The 15,556-nt window shown below is 35.3% G+C and overlaps 1 protein-coding gene across 1 annotated transcript; it reads right to left on the bottom strand.

Annotated features, from left to right (window-relative positions):
- Positions 1–5,928: 5,928 nt before the first annotated feature.
- LOC110944851 (mavicyanin) lies at positions 5,929–6,312 on the bottom strand. The gene has a single exon (XM_022186496.1). It carries the CDS (start codon positions 6,310–6,312, stop codon positions 5,929–5,931), a length of 384 nt encoding a protein of 127 aa, XP_022042188.1.
- Between the last annotated feature and the right edge of the window lie 9,244 nt (positions 6,313–15,556).

The raw sequence follows: 15,556 nt of genomic DNA, 5'->3' as shown, positions 1-15,556 counted from the left end.
AGCTAAGGTATCTATTACCTTCTACGAATCAGGTTCTTACACCTTCGCCAGCTGCGCACGATTATCCTAATGCAGTTAAAGGCAGTGGGACCAGTACCCGCATTAGGGGCTGACAATTTCATTGTACTGGCTGTATTTAGGATCCAAGTATAATGGTAGACGTACCATACATCCGTTCCTAAGGTTTCCAACGTTTTCATGTTAGCTAAGGTTTCGGAATTTTCATGTCGCTCACGTTTGGATAGTCGCCAGTTTGGGTCGTACTCCAGTTTACACAAGTTTATTTGGGCTTGACCCCAGTTTAAACCCGTTTATTTGGGCTTGTCCCCAGTTTGTTGGGCTTGTCCCCAATTTATTTGGGCTTGTCCCCAGTTTATGTGGGCTTGTCCCCAGTTATTATGGGTTCATTCCCAATTATTTGGCTTGGTCCCAAGTTTGTTTTTCTTACAGGATCTTGGAGCTCTAAAGTTAATCAAGTTCTGACAATAAGGATCCTGGATCCTTGAAACTTTACTTTTCACAGCTTGTTTATTCAGTAATAATTTACAAGGATATAGAATCCTAACTTGGATTCTCTGGTATGTTATATTCTAACTTTTTCTAAGCTGCAAGTTGTCACTTATCCTTTTTGGTTAAGGATCATTGATCCACATTTGTCTGAGCACTTCAAGTTTTCTGTAAAAAGTTTAACATTGTCATCAGATTTCCAATAACTTTCCAGTTGTTTGGCGATGATATCTTTGAAAATAGAATGCATACATGAAACATAAAAAGGGAAGAAACAACAACAGATGTAGCTAAAAAAGTTTAATGTTATTACCCATTCATTATGTATCAAAATCATCTGGCCTGGATTTCACCAGCAAAACCGTGGACCACCCACCCAGGCCGGATAGGGCTATCTAACAGTTAAAGTGTCTATGCAGAAATTAAAGTGCGGGAAGGTTAATAGCGCACGGTGTAGAAGGATTCATTCTCCACAAACAGAAGGATCTTCTTGTCTGTAAAGGCATTTGAGGAGTTATCTCTAACTCTTTATTTTACACTGATGATTATAGCAGTTCTTATTTGTGACGACAGGCAGTGTAACGTCTAGTTACCAGCAGCAACGGCTAGTCCGCTTCTAACGGAAATATGACAGTTGTGAATCCTTATCACAACTACCATATTGGGGGCAATTGTTAGGGTGTGAATTTTATGCTAAGGATCATCTATCCTGAGACTGGGCATGGATCACGGATCCTTAACGGATGATGCAGGGAGTCTGAGGATCTAGGATCCTTACTATTGTTTATGTTTTTAACAATTGTCACGTTTTTAACGTTTATATGCAGATAATGGACATAGTGGACTAATTCTCAGCTGGAATTTCGGGTAATATTCGTTCAAGATGCCACACATGTGATATTTTCACAATGGTCATGGGTAATGAACGTGGGAGCTTCCATATTTTTCGCGAAGTTAGTTGTTAGCAGATTTACCTATTATTTTAGGGGATATTGAGCTGGTAGAACACACTTTTTTTGACACAACACTTCTGCTACTCGCTCTCGAACACACACACACACACACACACTAGAATTCCTTGTAACAAGCTCAATATCTTCCAAAGTTGTAATCTTTTTATGCAATATAGTTGGTGATCGGTAGTTTCCATCACCCGAGGTTTTTTATGCCGGAGATCATTCATTGATCAAGGGCTTTTTCCTCGTATAAATCTCGGTGTTCATCATTGATTTCATTTTCTATTCGTTCATATAATCAAGCACTCAACCTCACAAAAATCAGATTTGGTTACATTATCATTGTGTGATTTTTGACCAAAACACTAATAATCGTAAATTTACCAGCCTAAAGTTATAATCGTAAAAGTAACGTGAATTTGAATCCGTACCAATGAAAAGTTATGTGGTATTTAAATGTAAAGAGTTGTCGTTTAAAAAGAAATTGTTACGAGTCCATCATTAATACAATAACATATACCGCGTCGTTATTACAACAAAAAGATGAACAAGAAAAAACAATACGTCGGTAATATTTGACGTAAATTAAATAAGAAATCATCTTAATAAAACTTTCTTTTCACAACTGAAGCTCTAATCTGGATTTTTATGTGACAACCATCACCAAATTTGCAGGTTGACTTTGACCAAGCTTCGACTTTAACAATGACTTGATGCATTATGTGAACAATCAAGTGTAATATAATAGCCTTACATTAGACATAATTCCTATACAAAACCCTATATTCACATAATTGCTTGTGGAAGCATCTAATACATGATAAGCATTGGTGCACAACTAGTAATATTCCAAATTGGGAGATTACATTCAACAACACTCACCATCTTAACAAGAATTGTTTGATACTTAACTAAATCCAATCCAACAAAATATTTCCTATGCAACACATTTAGTAAATTGGAGAACAAACAAGAAAAAATTATAAATTAGTTTCATGTTTCAGATTGGAGATATTCACCCAGGTGTCGTTTATGTGGCATTCGTGTACTTTAGCTAGCGGTACCACGAGTAAGAGTTTGAGTGTCAACCAGAATAGTACTACTCAATCCTGTTGACTTCTAACTTGTTTTATCGTTTTACTAAAAAATCAAACATACATGCTTCCCAACTTTATAGTTGACCATTTTTAACATGTTTTTCAGGTGAAAACAATTGAGATAGCTAAGACTTGGCTCTAGTATAGATTGCATTTGAGGACTAGACTGCATGAACATCTTACTTAGTTGAGACATTGCCATGATAGCTTTTGGTTCATTGCATCCCCAAGTTTCCGCCTTGACGGGGGTGTGACATTTTGAAAATGGTGAAATGATGAAATTGGTAAGATTTCCCTTATAATTTTTAACTAGTAAAATTCCTTCCGCATGTTACGGCGGCAATTCAGTTGGTATCATTGTTATCGATGTTTGTTACGACGTCAGTACAACCAAAAGAGAAAATTCGAAAATTATAGTCATGATATGGCCAATAGGATACTGACATGTATTTATATCGATCAAAAACTATAAAAAAAAATACTGACATCAGTTCAGATAATACCAGATAATACCGATGTCGATATCGGTTTGGTTTGGTTCGAAGTACGATACTAACAATGGCTATAGCTTATAATACTAAAAGAAATACTTTATTTTACTTCAACAAAAAACACATATTCGAATGTCGAGAAACAAAACTTAAACACATATGCTTATTAAACTTTTAACGAAAGTTAACGAGCACAAATTATTAAAGAAAAATCAAAATATATTAAACTAAATGTGTTCAAGACGCATATTATTTATCGTATAAAGATTAAAATAAAACCTAAGAAATCATATTATCGATGTTAATATGTATAATTTAATAACAAAAAATGAATAAGAAATAAAACTGAATGACACTATGAGCGTTTAATTTTCATAAACAAATAGACAATTATCGAATGTGACCCGTCTATTTTTTCACCTTCTAATAAATATTTTGCTAGGCATTTCTATGAATGAGTATCTTCTAAACATGGCATCACCCTCTTAAATTTGGATGTAAACCCTTTTGAATTTGAATATAAATATAAGTTTTACTAGGTTAGAGACTCATGTATTATACAAGTAATTAGAGACTCAAGTATTACACAAGTAAAATGAATGATATATTAAATAGTTAATAACGAAGATTTAGACGACATTTTGTGATAAGTTATGATTAAAGGGTGAAATAAGAGAAGCGCGATAAAGAATTTTGGACTCACACAATTATCACACGTGACGCGACGAGTCATTTATGTATCAAGTATATATTAGCTTAAGTCTTCAATCATGTCTAACATGTTTACAACAGCTTGCTTGATCATTTAAATTATTGGATTAGATGATTTAAATGTGTATATCCTAGAGGTTAAGGTTAATGTATTTGATAGAAATATCTATACAAGGCTTGGTCGAGTTCAACCATTTTCGACCATGCCAACTTGACAAGAATGTTGACATTGGCATATCCCTTAATCTTCTATTTTTTTCCTAACTCCCCATAAAAAAAGACTTTAGAACACAATTATCCTTTAGGCTTCGTTTGGTTCGTGGAATTCTATGGAACTGAAATGAATTCCTTCTAAAATCATGTTTGGTTAGGCGTTGGAATGGAAAGAATTCCATCAAATTTCTTTATTTGGAGGAATTTAAGAATCCTTTCACCACCCAAGGAAAGTTTTAATGAAATATTTGACTAAGGGGACTGGGGGTGGGGATGATTTTCTCAGTGATAGAAATTGTCCACGAGTGATGAGCTGCAACAACCCACCGCCACTGCTCAACTTCAACGCGTGGATTTCCATTTCCGTGATATAGTTCACGCATGATGAAAGGTATGATGTGAGGGGGTGTGAGGGTTTATTTTTTGGTGTTGAGTGATGGACATTGGCACTAAAAAAGGTTGTGAGTGATAGAAAAATGGTTGATGACATGACAGAACTTGATTGGGTGTTGTGAGTAATGAGTGATGACCACCCCACCCCCTAATGATAATAATATCCTTCAAAAACAAACTCATCTCCATTTACATTTCTTGTTGATCAAAACACATGCTTGCTTCATAATTGAACGGATTTTTTTTTCTTATCAAACAATTGCTTCTCACTCAGCCATTGTTGTTGATTTGGAACAAAAGTCAAAAACATTTTTCAACATCGGTCACAGAAACAAAATAAAAATAAAATCATTGATTAATAAAACAAAACATTAGATACCTCGTAAATAAACGGAATTTAAAAAAATTATTGATTAATAAAACAAATCACTAAATAAAAGGAATTTCAGAAACATAGTGCAAGTGTTTGAAATGTCTATTAGTAAGATTTACAACGTTTTCGATTCTAAGTAGTTATATATTAGAATCAGTTTTCAAATAAACAGAAAGATTAATATCAAAAACTTTCAAAAAACACCAAGGTGATTTTGTAGCTGGTGTCAACACAAGATTCATGTCCTTACTCCTTAGAAATTACCAATTGTCTTATAGCCCAGTGGTACCCGCAGCCAATGAAAGTCACGTTGAAATGGGAAGTTGTAGTGACGCGGGTTCGACCCTTGTGGTGCCCATATCATGGAGGTAGTGACCGAGGCTATTTGCTGACATCAAAACCCTTGCAGGGTGAGATGATGAGTACCCAAAAGAGTACTAGGACTAGGATTCCCTCCACAATCCTTTTTTACTCTTAGAAATTAGAATACAGAATAAATATTAAAATAGCTACAAACAACACAATTTTCTCGATTAACGTATCCTGTGATTTGAAGTTAAAATGAAGTTGTTGATGATTACATTGTCATCAAAATTATTTTAGTATAATTGGAGGATTCTATGTTTTGAAACGGCCAACGAAATAAAAGCCTGGCTACTCGGGGTAATCCAGTGGCAAAAGTCAACCCAATACGCGAGCGACCGCAGACAGCACTAAGTAGCCGAAACCCACCATCTCCAAATCCAGGTTTTAAGACCTAAACTTGCATTATATTCTTATATTATCCTTGATTACAAATGAAATTGATCATTCTGAAAGTGATTTTAACACGATTCAGAGAGATATTCGGACAGTGTTAATAATGTTCATGTATATTCGCATTAAACAACGCAACGAAAAAATGATTAAAAAAAGTTGAAGTATATTCCCATTAAACACAAGACAAAAGTCACACGGATCCACTGTTGGGAAGGATTAAACAAGCGTAAGTGCAAGTAAGCTCTTCGATTGACAATTTTTTGTAAAATAAAAACAAAATCCTGAAATCAACACACACACGACACAAATCATCCATAGTGTTTTATAATTTATTTATTTTATACGAATATATTATAAGCCAAAACATACAACTTTTATTCCATTTCAGTCACAATACTAACCTCCTCCGTAGATAAAAATTTAAAAGTTCAAACGGAGGAAGGTTGGACATATAAGGCTACCTTCTGATGTGTCTCGCAATCACCCTTACGCGTAGAGATGTAGTGGTGTGCTCCGCAGCTGGTCAACTTGACCGCGCCAGCACTTTTGATGATGACTTTAGCGCCTTCGGTATGACATTGATCGTACGCTTCTTGAGGAACTTCCGCGACATCATGGGCTTCTTTGGTAAAGTTAAAAAAGAGAGTGTCTCCGACGTTGAAGGTGTGTAAGGATGCCCACTCGGCGTAGAACTCTGGGTACCTCGGATTACTCCATCCGTCGTTATCGCCCACCACGTGCTGGGTCGCCAAGGCCATGGGTGCAACCAACATGGCCATAAACATAAGCATGTTGAAGTTGAATGGTGTCATTTTGATCGGTGGTGGTACCTTCAATCTCTTTTTAGATGTATTTATAGTAGTCAAGATGCTAAATTTGGAAATTAAATATTTTTGGTTTCAAAATCAATTTGCTTCTGATTTTAGACATATTTGTTAGTTTTGGTGAGAGATTCGCTAATTATCATATGTCTAAATTTCCCTAAAACTAATTGTTATTCGATCATATATATTTGGCATCGTATCTTGATGATTCATGTCAATACATATAACTAGTGTTAAACCACGCGTAATGAACATTTTAGGGGCGTGAAAGGGCTTGAAAACGCCCTCAACACCCCCTCCCCCCCCCCCCCTCCCCCCGGCGTTATAGAGGCATGAACATGGAGGGACGTTTCTAGTAAAGCGCCAAATAAGAAGAAATTTTTGGAAAGCAATGATTGAAAGAGCGTTAACCATTAGACAGGTTTTAAAGAGACGTTATGATGCTGATGTGATGGAAAATGTCCTTAGGAGACATTAACGATTATGACCTCGTGTAAAACTTGAAAAAGAGTTACGTAGAAACGTCGTCGTAATCATAAATTATCACGATAACAATAATTAAAGGACACGTACACGTGGTCTACGCTCGCAACACAATTAATTTTTAAATAAAGAAAAATTACATTATATTATATTATATTATATTATATACTATATAATTTGCAACATTTTGTTGCATTAAAGCTTGTACATCAAGCTTTGTAGATGTATTATGCATCTTATGATCTTATGATTGTACCCAATGTGGGTTTACAACTTTAAGCCACAAGAGAGTACAACTGATTATTGCGTAGGGTGCCACATGATAACGCGTGAGTCAGTAGCAAGCATAAAACCATGTGTAGTGAGGCTTGAACTTCAAGCTCCTCCCTTAGCCATTATCCAACATGTGGCTCCTAGTATAGATATAATTTGTAACACTTGTATGTATTAAGCTATTGTATATCATCTTTTACAATTTAACCTCACAACTTTTTTACTTTCAACTTTGGTTCTCTATACTTTTCATTTTTCGCAAAATTTTCGCTTTACGTTCCGTTCTAAATTTTGCGAGTTAACACGGCGCGACGTGCATCTGTGTTAAACATTTTTACGTTGTCTATTTTTTTTCCGTTTGACAGGTTCATCGTAACATGCGGGTCCTAGATCGACTTAGTTATTCTTTTATATGTTTTACGTTTCGATTTACTTTCTTTACATTAACACGCCGCAACTTTAGTGTTGGTGATCGTTGACAGTAGTGTGACATTGTTGTTTGCCCCCGCCTCAACACGGAGGTGCTTAATCCTAGTTTTTATTAACTTTGATGAAGTACATGCACATTAAATAATTTTTATTTGAAAGATTATTAAGCATGTGTACGGAACGTTAAAATTATGGGATAAGATTCATACACGCGATATACAAAAACACTTTTTAATACCCACTTGTTCCAACCTACCTATATAAATCTTTTTACATTTTTGTCATCTCATTTCCACCATAGTTTTTAGAGAGAAAGAGAGTGATGCTAGAGAGCTTAGAAAGAAGGAGGGGCGACCTGTGGCGGGTAGGTGCTTTGGAGACTTGCCGACAACGACAATGAATGTATCTAGTAGCTCGGTTGATGGTCACGATGATAATGGGAAAGTCATTTAGTTGCGCGTGAAAGCCAATAGAGGCGACGACAATTGCTTTGAGTTTCAAGACTTGCAATGCTTGCTATCAAGAGGATAGTTTTCCTCATTTGTAGGGGTGTCTATAGTGTGAGTGACCAACCCTAAAGAAGCTTACCTAGGGTTGGCTATGTGCTTCAAGGATGTATGTATGTGTGTATGTATGAAGAATCGGTGAGGATTAACGAATTTCTTCTACATCTACATCTATCTTCTTATTCGATTTGTGTTTTTTGACTACCATACTGTTACGATAAGAACTGAAGAGAATCGTAGAGAGGGAAATCGAAATCAATTCATTTTCAAGATGATCTGTTACAAATCGTTACTAACTATTTAACGGTATTACAAATGACTAACTAACTCTTTACAATCTAATCCTTGACTTATCATTTATTACAAAATGAGTCCCTCTACTTATTAACATGTAACAAAACTCCCTCCATTAAGATTCTTGACCTCAAGAATCAATCTTGAAATCAGGAAATCGTGTCATGAAAGATTCAGCTTCTTCCCAAGTTGCATCATGAGAGGGAAGATCTTTCCATTGAACCAAAAATTTAACTATCGGCTTGTTTCCACTTCGAGCTAATTTCCTGTCCAAAATGGCCCAAGGTTGCAGCACAGAACTATTTTGCTGAGGTAAAATATTGGTTGATCACCAGGTGCAGGAGCCTTTTTTAAAAGAGAAACATGAAAAGTTGGATGTAGTTGTGAATCCGAAGGAAGGGCCAAAGTGTAAGCAGTTGTACCAATTTTTTAATGACCTGGAATGGTCCATAAAATTTTGGTGATAATTTGGAATATTTGTGCAGTCTCAGTGAAGTCTGCACATAAGGTTGAAGTTTGAGATAAACCCAATCCCCTTCCTCAAAACTGCGCTCACTTCTATGATTGTCAGCAAATTGTTTCATGCGATTTCTAGCCCTTTCCAATGACTGCTTTAAAAGAACCAACATAGTATCTCTGCCTTTGAACAATTCATCTATGGAATGAATAGATGAAGTACTGGGAATATAAGGAAGATACAGTGGAGGATCAATCCCATATAGGGCTTTAAATGGAGGCATCTTAATGGCAAAATGTCAGGTGGTATTATACCACCACTCGGCCAATGAAAGCCACTGAAACCAAGTTGCAGGAGCTGACATAACCATACATCGAAGATATGTCTCCAGGCACCTATTCAAAACTTCAGTTTGACCATCCGATTGAGGATGATAGGCAGTTGAGAGACCTTGATCAATACCTTGAAGTTTCAAAAATTCCTTCCAAAACAAACTCATAAAAATTGGATCCCTATCTGAAACAACATTTAGTGGACAACCATGGAGTTTGAACACATTGTCTAACATCACTTGGGCAACTTTAACTGCTGTGAATGGATGTTTGAGGGCTATGAAATGTGCATATTTAGTTAATCTGTCAACTACCACTAAAATACAATCCTTACCCTCAGATTTTGGCAAGCCACTGATGAAATCCATTGAGATGTCAGTAAATATAGATTGTGGTACAGGAAGTGGATTCAATAACCCCGGAGTTGCAACAGCTTCATACTTAGCTTGTAGACATATAACACAAAATTTAACCCATTTCTTAATGTCTTTGTTAGCCCTCTTCCAATAAAATAATTGCTTGAACCTCTGAATAGTGGGTTGTATGCCAGAATAACCACCTACAGCTGAAGAATAACATAGTGACAAAATATCCCTTCTTAAATCTTCTTGATTTCCAATCCAAAGCTTGGACTTCCTGGTTAATAATACCCCATCCCACTTCATGTGTTTGATAATTTCTCCTTGGCTCAATCTATGAATTAACTGTTGGGCTTGTAAATCATTAGACCAATGATCTTTGATTTTGTTCAGTAATAATGGATCATAAGAAGAAATCGTCAAAGAAAAAATAATGGAACTATGAACTCTGGAGAGAGCATTAGCCACATTGTTGTCCACTCCTTTTTTGTATACAATGTCATAGTCATACCCCATCAACTTGCTTAACCAAGTGTGTTGGAGAGGGGTGGTGATCTTCTGTTCCAATAAATGCTTTAGGCTTTTCTGATCAGTTCGAATAGTGAAATGCTTCAATATCAAATACTGATGCCAATGCTTCACAGCTAATAGTATAGCCAATAATTCCTTCTCATATACTGATAATGCACATTGCCTTGCTGAAAGAGCTTTACTTACATAAGCAATTGGATGCTTATTTTGCATCAATACAGCTCCCAGCCCTTTAGAACTTGCATCAGTTTCTATAATGAACTCTTGAGACCAATCTGGTAGGGCTAAAACAGGTGCTTGAATCATTGCTTGCTTCAAAGTATCAAAGGCTAACTGGGATTCTTCAGACCATACAAATGCATCCTTTTGAAGCAACTTTGTTAATGGTTTAGCTATTGTGCCATAGCCTGAAACAAACCTTCTATAATAGCCAGTAAGCCCTACAAACCCTTTCAATTGTTTGACATTAGTAGGGATTGGCCATGTTTTGACTGCTTCAACTTTTGTGGGATCAGTAGCCACTCCATGCTGAGAAATGATAAGACCCAAGTATTCTACTTGAGCACCCCTAAAACTGCATTTTGATTTCTTAGCATATAGCTGATTTTCTCTGAATAATTGTAAAACCACTCTTAAGTCTTCTACATGTTGTTGAACATTTTTACTATATACCAAAACATCATCAAAGAAGATCAACACAGATTTCCGTAGTAACTTCTGAAACACAGAATTCATTAGGCTTTGAAAAGTTGCAGGAGCATTAGTGAGTCCAAAAGGAAGAACTAAGAACTCAAAAAGGCCTTGATGGGTCCTGAAGGCAGTTTTGTGTATGTCATCTTCAAACATTCGTATTTGATGGTAACCAGACCTTAAGTCCAACTTAGAAAAAATCACAACACCCCCTAATTCCTCTAATAATTCTTCAATTAGTGGTATTGGGAACCTGTTCTTCACAGTTTGATCATTCAGCTTCCTATAGTCTATACATAATCTCCAACTACCATCTTTTTTCTTTACTAACACAACTGGTGAAGCAAAGGAGCTCACACTTTGTCTGATGATACCCATATCCAACATCTCTTATACCATTTTTTCTATTATATCTTTTTGATCCACTGGATACCTATAGGCTTTTTGGTTGATAGTAACAGACTCATCATGTAGCTGAATTCTGTGGTTACAGCTCCTATCAGGTGGGAGTCCTTTAGGAGTACTAAACACATCCTTATACTGATCCAACAAATCATTGATTTCAGTATTAAATGAACCCTTATCACCATTCTGCATACTAAAGAGCTGTAGACTAGTCACAGAAGTGTCTGTAGAAAGCATTTGAGACAGCTTTTCTAGAGAACATAAGGACAAAGCATTGTTACTAATACCTTTCAATTCTACCACTTTGGAGTCAAATTTAAATTGCATTGTCAAGTTCTTAAAATTCCATACAATATCATCCAAAGATTGTAACCATTGTATACCAAGTACCATGTCATAGTTATCCAAAGGTAACAACAACACATCAGTGGTAAACCAGACTCCCTGCATTAACCACTGAAAATCTTGACAAAGTAGGTGACAATCCAACTCCTTTCCATTAGCTACTAACACCTTCATTAAAGAGACTTCTCTGGTTGGACAGTTCAGTTTATTAGCTAATCTTGAACTGACAAAGTTATGAGTGGAGCCAGAGTCAATTAGAATCTGTATCTGTCTAGTGCCAATAGTCCCAATTACCCTCATAGTGGAAAAGAGGTAACCCCAGTCAAAGCATAAACTGAAATTTGGGCCCCTGATTCAGTTTCCTCTACATGCTCATAACTCTCTATATCTCCTATTTCCTCATCATCATGAATTTCCAAATTGTACAAATGTTTAAATCTGCAATTATGGGTTGGGCTGTATTTTTCATTACACCAAAAGCATTCTCCCTTAGCCCTCTTCTCTTCAGCTACCTTAGCAGACACTTTCTTAACGTTCTTATTCATTTTATTGACTGGTGGTGTTGGTAACAGGGGCAAATTGTTACTTGACTGCCCTTTATTGAAAATAGAAGGGGTCATTTTATTGGCATTAAGGGAAGTACCAGTATTAAGGGTCTTCTTAACATCTTTATCCCCAAAAAGAGTAGTATATACTACCATTTGTTGTTTAGCCATAGTAACAGCATCTCTCATGGTTTTAGGTTTAAAAATCTTAATTAAACATTTGATCTCAGGTTTCAACCCCCCCCCCACACACACACACATAAAGGCTAGCTGCATATTCATCAGTCAACCTAACCCTATTGAGCAAAGTATCAAATTCTTTAGTGTAATCAGAGAGTGAACCTGTTTGATGAAGGTTTTTTAATTCTTCCATAGCATCTTCAGATAATCTTTCTGAAAAACGAGCAACAACAGATCTGGAATACTCATCCCATGTGATGTCACTCACATCTCTGTTTTGACTATCCGCATACCCTTGATGCCATTCTAAAGCAGCACCTTCAAGGTTGATAACAGCATAATGCACTTTGGCATTATCAGGAGTTCTATCCACTGTAAAAAAATGATTACAACGAATGATCCAACCCTCCACTTCAGTACCATCAAATTTGGGGAAGTCTAACCTTCCTGTTCGTACCAATCTTTGTTCATGATTAACATTTCTTTCATGGCCCAATTTATTGTTGATTTCCGCCATTTGAGTCACTAAAGTTGTCATACTGATCTGTAGCATTTTGATTGCTTCAGAATTTTGATCCAATATAGCTTGTTGTCCTTCGATTAAAGATGCATTAGAATGTACTAATTTTTCCAATTTCTCCATTTCTTGATGTCTGGTAGCCATATTCGTCAATTAGGTCAAAATTTGGGGAAAGTTTGATCAATAATTGAAGCTGGAATCAATCAGCCACAATGAATTAGAATTGAAACGGACAATTGAATGAAGGAATTGATCGAACGATGATCAATCCAGAGTAGAATTGAACGGAATTAAAGGAATCGATCAACAATAATCGATTGGTCGGAACGATGATCAGAGTTTGAACGGAGAAAAAACGAGCTCCGATGAGAATCGGTAGCTCTGATACCAATGTTACGATAAGAACTGAAGAGAATCGTAGAGAGGGAAATCGAAATCAATTCATTATCAAGATGATCTGTTACAAATCGTTACTAACTATTTAACGGTATTACAAATGACTAACTAACTCTTTACAATCTAATCCTTGACTTATCATTTATTACAAAATGAGTCCCTCTACTTATTAACATGTAACACATACATCTGGCTCTACATGATTTGATGAATCGAGATTGATGTTTGTTGTGTTTATCAATCCTATGGTTTTTACAACTAAGGTTGCATGAGAATCAGAACGATGGTCCCCGATGTTGTTTCATTAGAATCTGTGATGGTTAACGAGATTGGCGATGAGAATCAGAACGATATGATGGAGCGAAGGAGCAACAATGAGACTCAGAATCAGGCCAGGGTTTTTTCATCTAGGATGTGTAAATAGTTAACTTAAAATATGTTGAAAGTTAGGGTTCTACACCCATGTGCACATATAATATAATAATGTATATATGTGTGAGCTCTTAAAAGCAAAAGTCAAATTGCACTAATTTTAATATTATTTTACTAATTTCATGAAAATAACGTTAAAAGCGGTGGACGGCTAATCATGCATCATGTGGTGGTGTTAATAGTCGAAAGACAAAAAAGGTATATGCACTAATAGGCCTTTGTCCCGATTGTTGAGTGTTATGTGCTTGATGTCCAAGGCTTGATTATCTTTTACATACACATGCCAAATATGTGATTAAATAAAAAATAATTGAATAATACTGATTATAAATACCATAAATTAGTTGGACTAAACTTCATTTTTGTAGTTATAACAATTAATAACGGAAATTGCTTTAGAAATCAAAGTAAATAAACAATAAAATTCTTGTTTAACTAAATTCTCAAAACAAAATTTGGATTTTAATAATCTCAACTTTGACCTATTGATTAGGATTAATCTCAACTCATGAAATCTTTACCAAACCGATAGTCCCAACTTTGAACATATCTTTCTTCAACAATTAGTTAACCCAGTTAGTTTTGCTGACACGGGTTGCCACATAAGCAGTCCATGTCATCAACACTTTGACTTTTTGCCACATAAACAGTTCACGCTATCAAAACTTCTGACTTTTTGTCACATAAGTGGTCAACATCAGCAAAAAGTAACTGACAATTTGTATGGGATCACTAAAGAAAAATATGTTCAAATTTGATACTCTCTGTAAACATTTCTTAAGTTGTGATTATTCCTCGTCAATAAAACAAAGTTGAGATTGTTAAAATCCAATTTTCCTTCTCAAAATCGCTTTTATGTTATATGATTTCATATTTGCTTTATTTTATAAAGGATTATTAAACCTTCAAATCTATATACTTTACCAATTAATTGTTGGGTTATTGGATTTTAATAATCCTAAGTTTCACCTGTTGGCCGATAATAATCCCAACTTTAAAAATTCCCTCCAATAATCCCAACTTGTAAAAGTTTGGCTGCCATTGATCCTTTTCAAACATATAATAATTTGGTCTACTCAATATATTCAATTACACCTAGAGACTCCTTAATTGATTTAAGTGCACCTATGTTAGAAAAGGATCAATGGCGGCCAAACTTTTACAAGTTGGGATTATTGGAGGGAATTTTTAAAGTTGGGATTATTATCGGCCAATAGGTGAAACTTAGGATTATTAATATCCAATAACCCTTTTATAATTGTTCAAGCATTTTTCCCGTGTCGGGGAGAAAAATAATAAATGAACAAAGATATTTACGTGGTTAGGTTGATATGACCTACGTTCACCGGATGCAACCAGAATGTTCTTTATTGCTTTATGCCTTACACGTAGAGGTGTTCGTTGAATCGAATAACGAATTTTCGAATTATTCAAATTTTTATTCATTTTACCTGAATTCGTATTCGATTCGATTAGTATTTGAAACTCGAATCCAAATCGAATTCGAACTGAATTCGAATAAATTCGATTTCATTTAACTTCACCCTAAACAATAAATTATTTTACTTTCATTTTTTAAAACTACTGCAAATAATTATATTCAACACAAAATATAATAATCTGCAAAACTAATTAACTATCAATATGTCAAAACACCAAAATTTAGAAGATAGGTTGGTTACTGGTAGCGATTTAAGTTAGGTAAAATTTTAGAAATAAATAGTATGGGCTATTTGTCAGTAGGTTTGGTAATGTTATAAATAATAAACTTATCACTTATGAAGATAGTTCATACTTTGGCCAAGTTTAGAAGTTATATGTGTGTGTTGTGTGTATATGTTTGTGTGTGTATATACATATATTAAAAATATATGTATAAACTGAATTCGAATTTCGAATCAACTTGAATTCGAACCTTTTTAATCGAATTCGAATTTCGTATCAACTGAATTCGAATTTCGAATAAACTGAATTCGAATTTCGAATCAAATTCGTATTCGATTACCGGATTCGAATACGAATCAACTCGAATTCGAACCTTTTTAATCGAATTTG

This window comes from Helianthus annuus, chromosome 6, assembly GCF_002127325.2.
Source record: "Helianthus annuus cultivar XRQ/B chromosome 6, HanXRQr2.0-SUNRISE, whole genome shotgun sequence".
NCBI lineage: Eukaryota > Viridiplantae > Streptophyta > Magnoliopsida > Asterales > Asteraceae > Helianthus > Helianthus annuus.
Note: the sequence above shows the minus strand (reverse complement) of the source record. Positions and strands in the feature narration are given on the sequence as shown.

Bases quoted from the DNA above. Each gene is read 5' to 3' on its own strand.
- LOC110944851 (XM_022186496.1), bottom strand. From the start codon at position 6,312: ATGACACCATTCAACTTCAACATGCTTATGTTTATGGCCATGTTGGTT.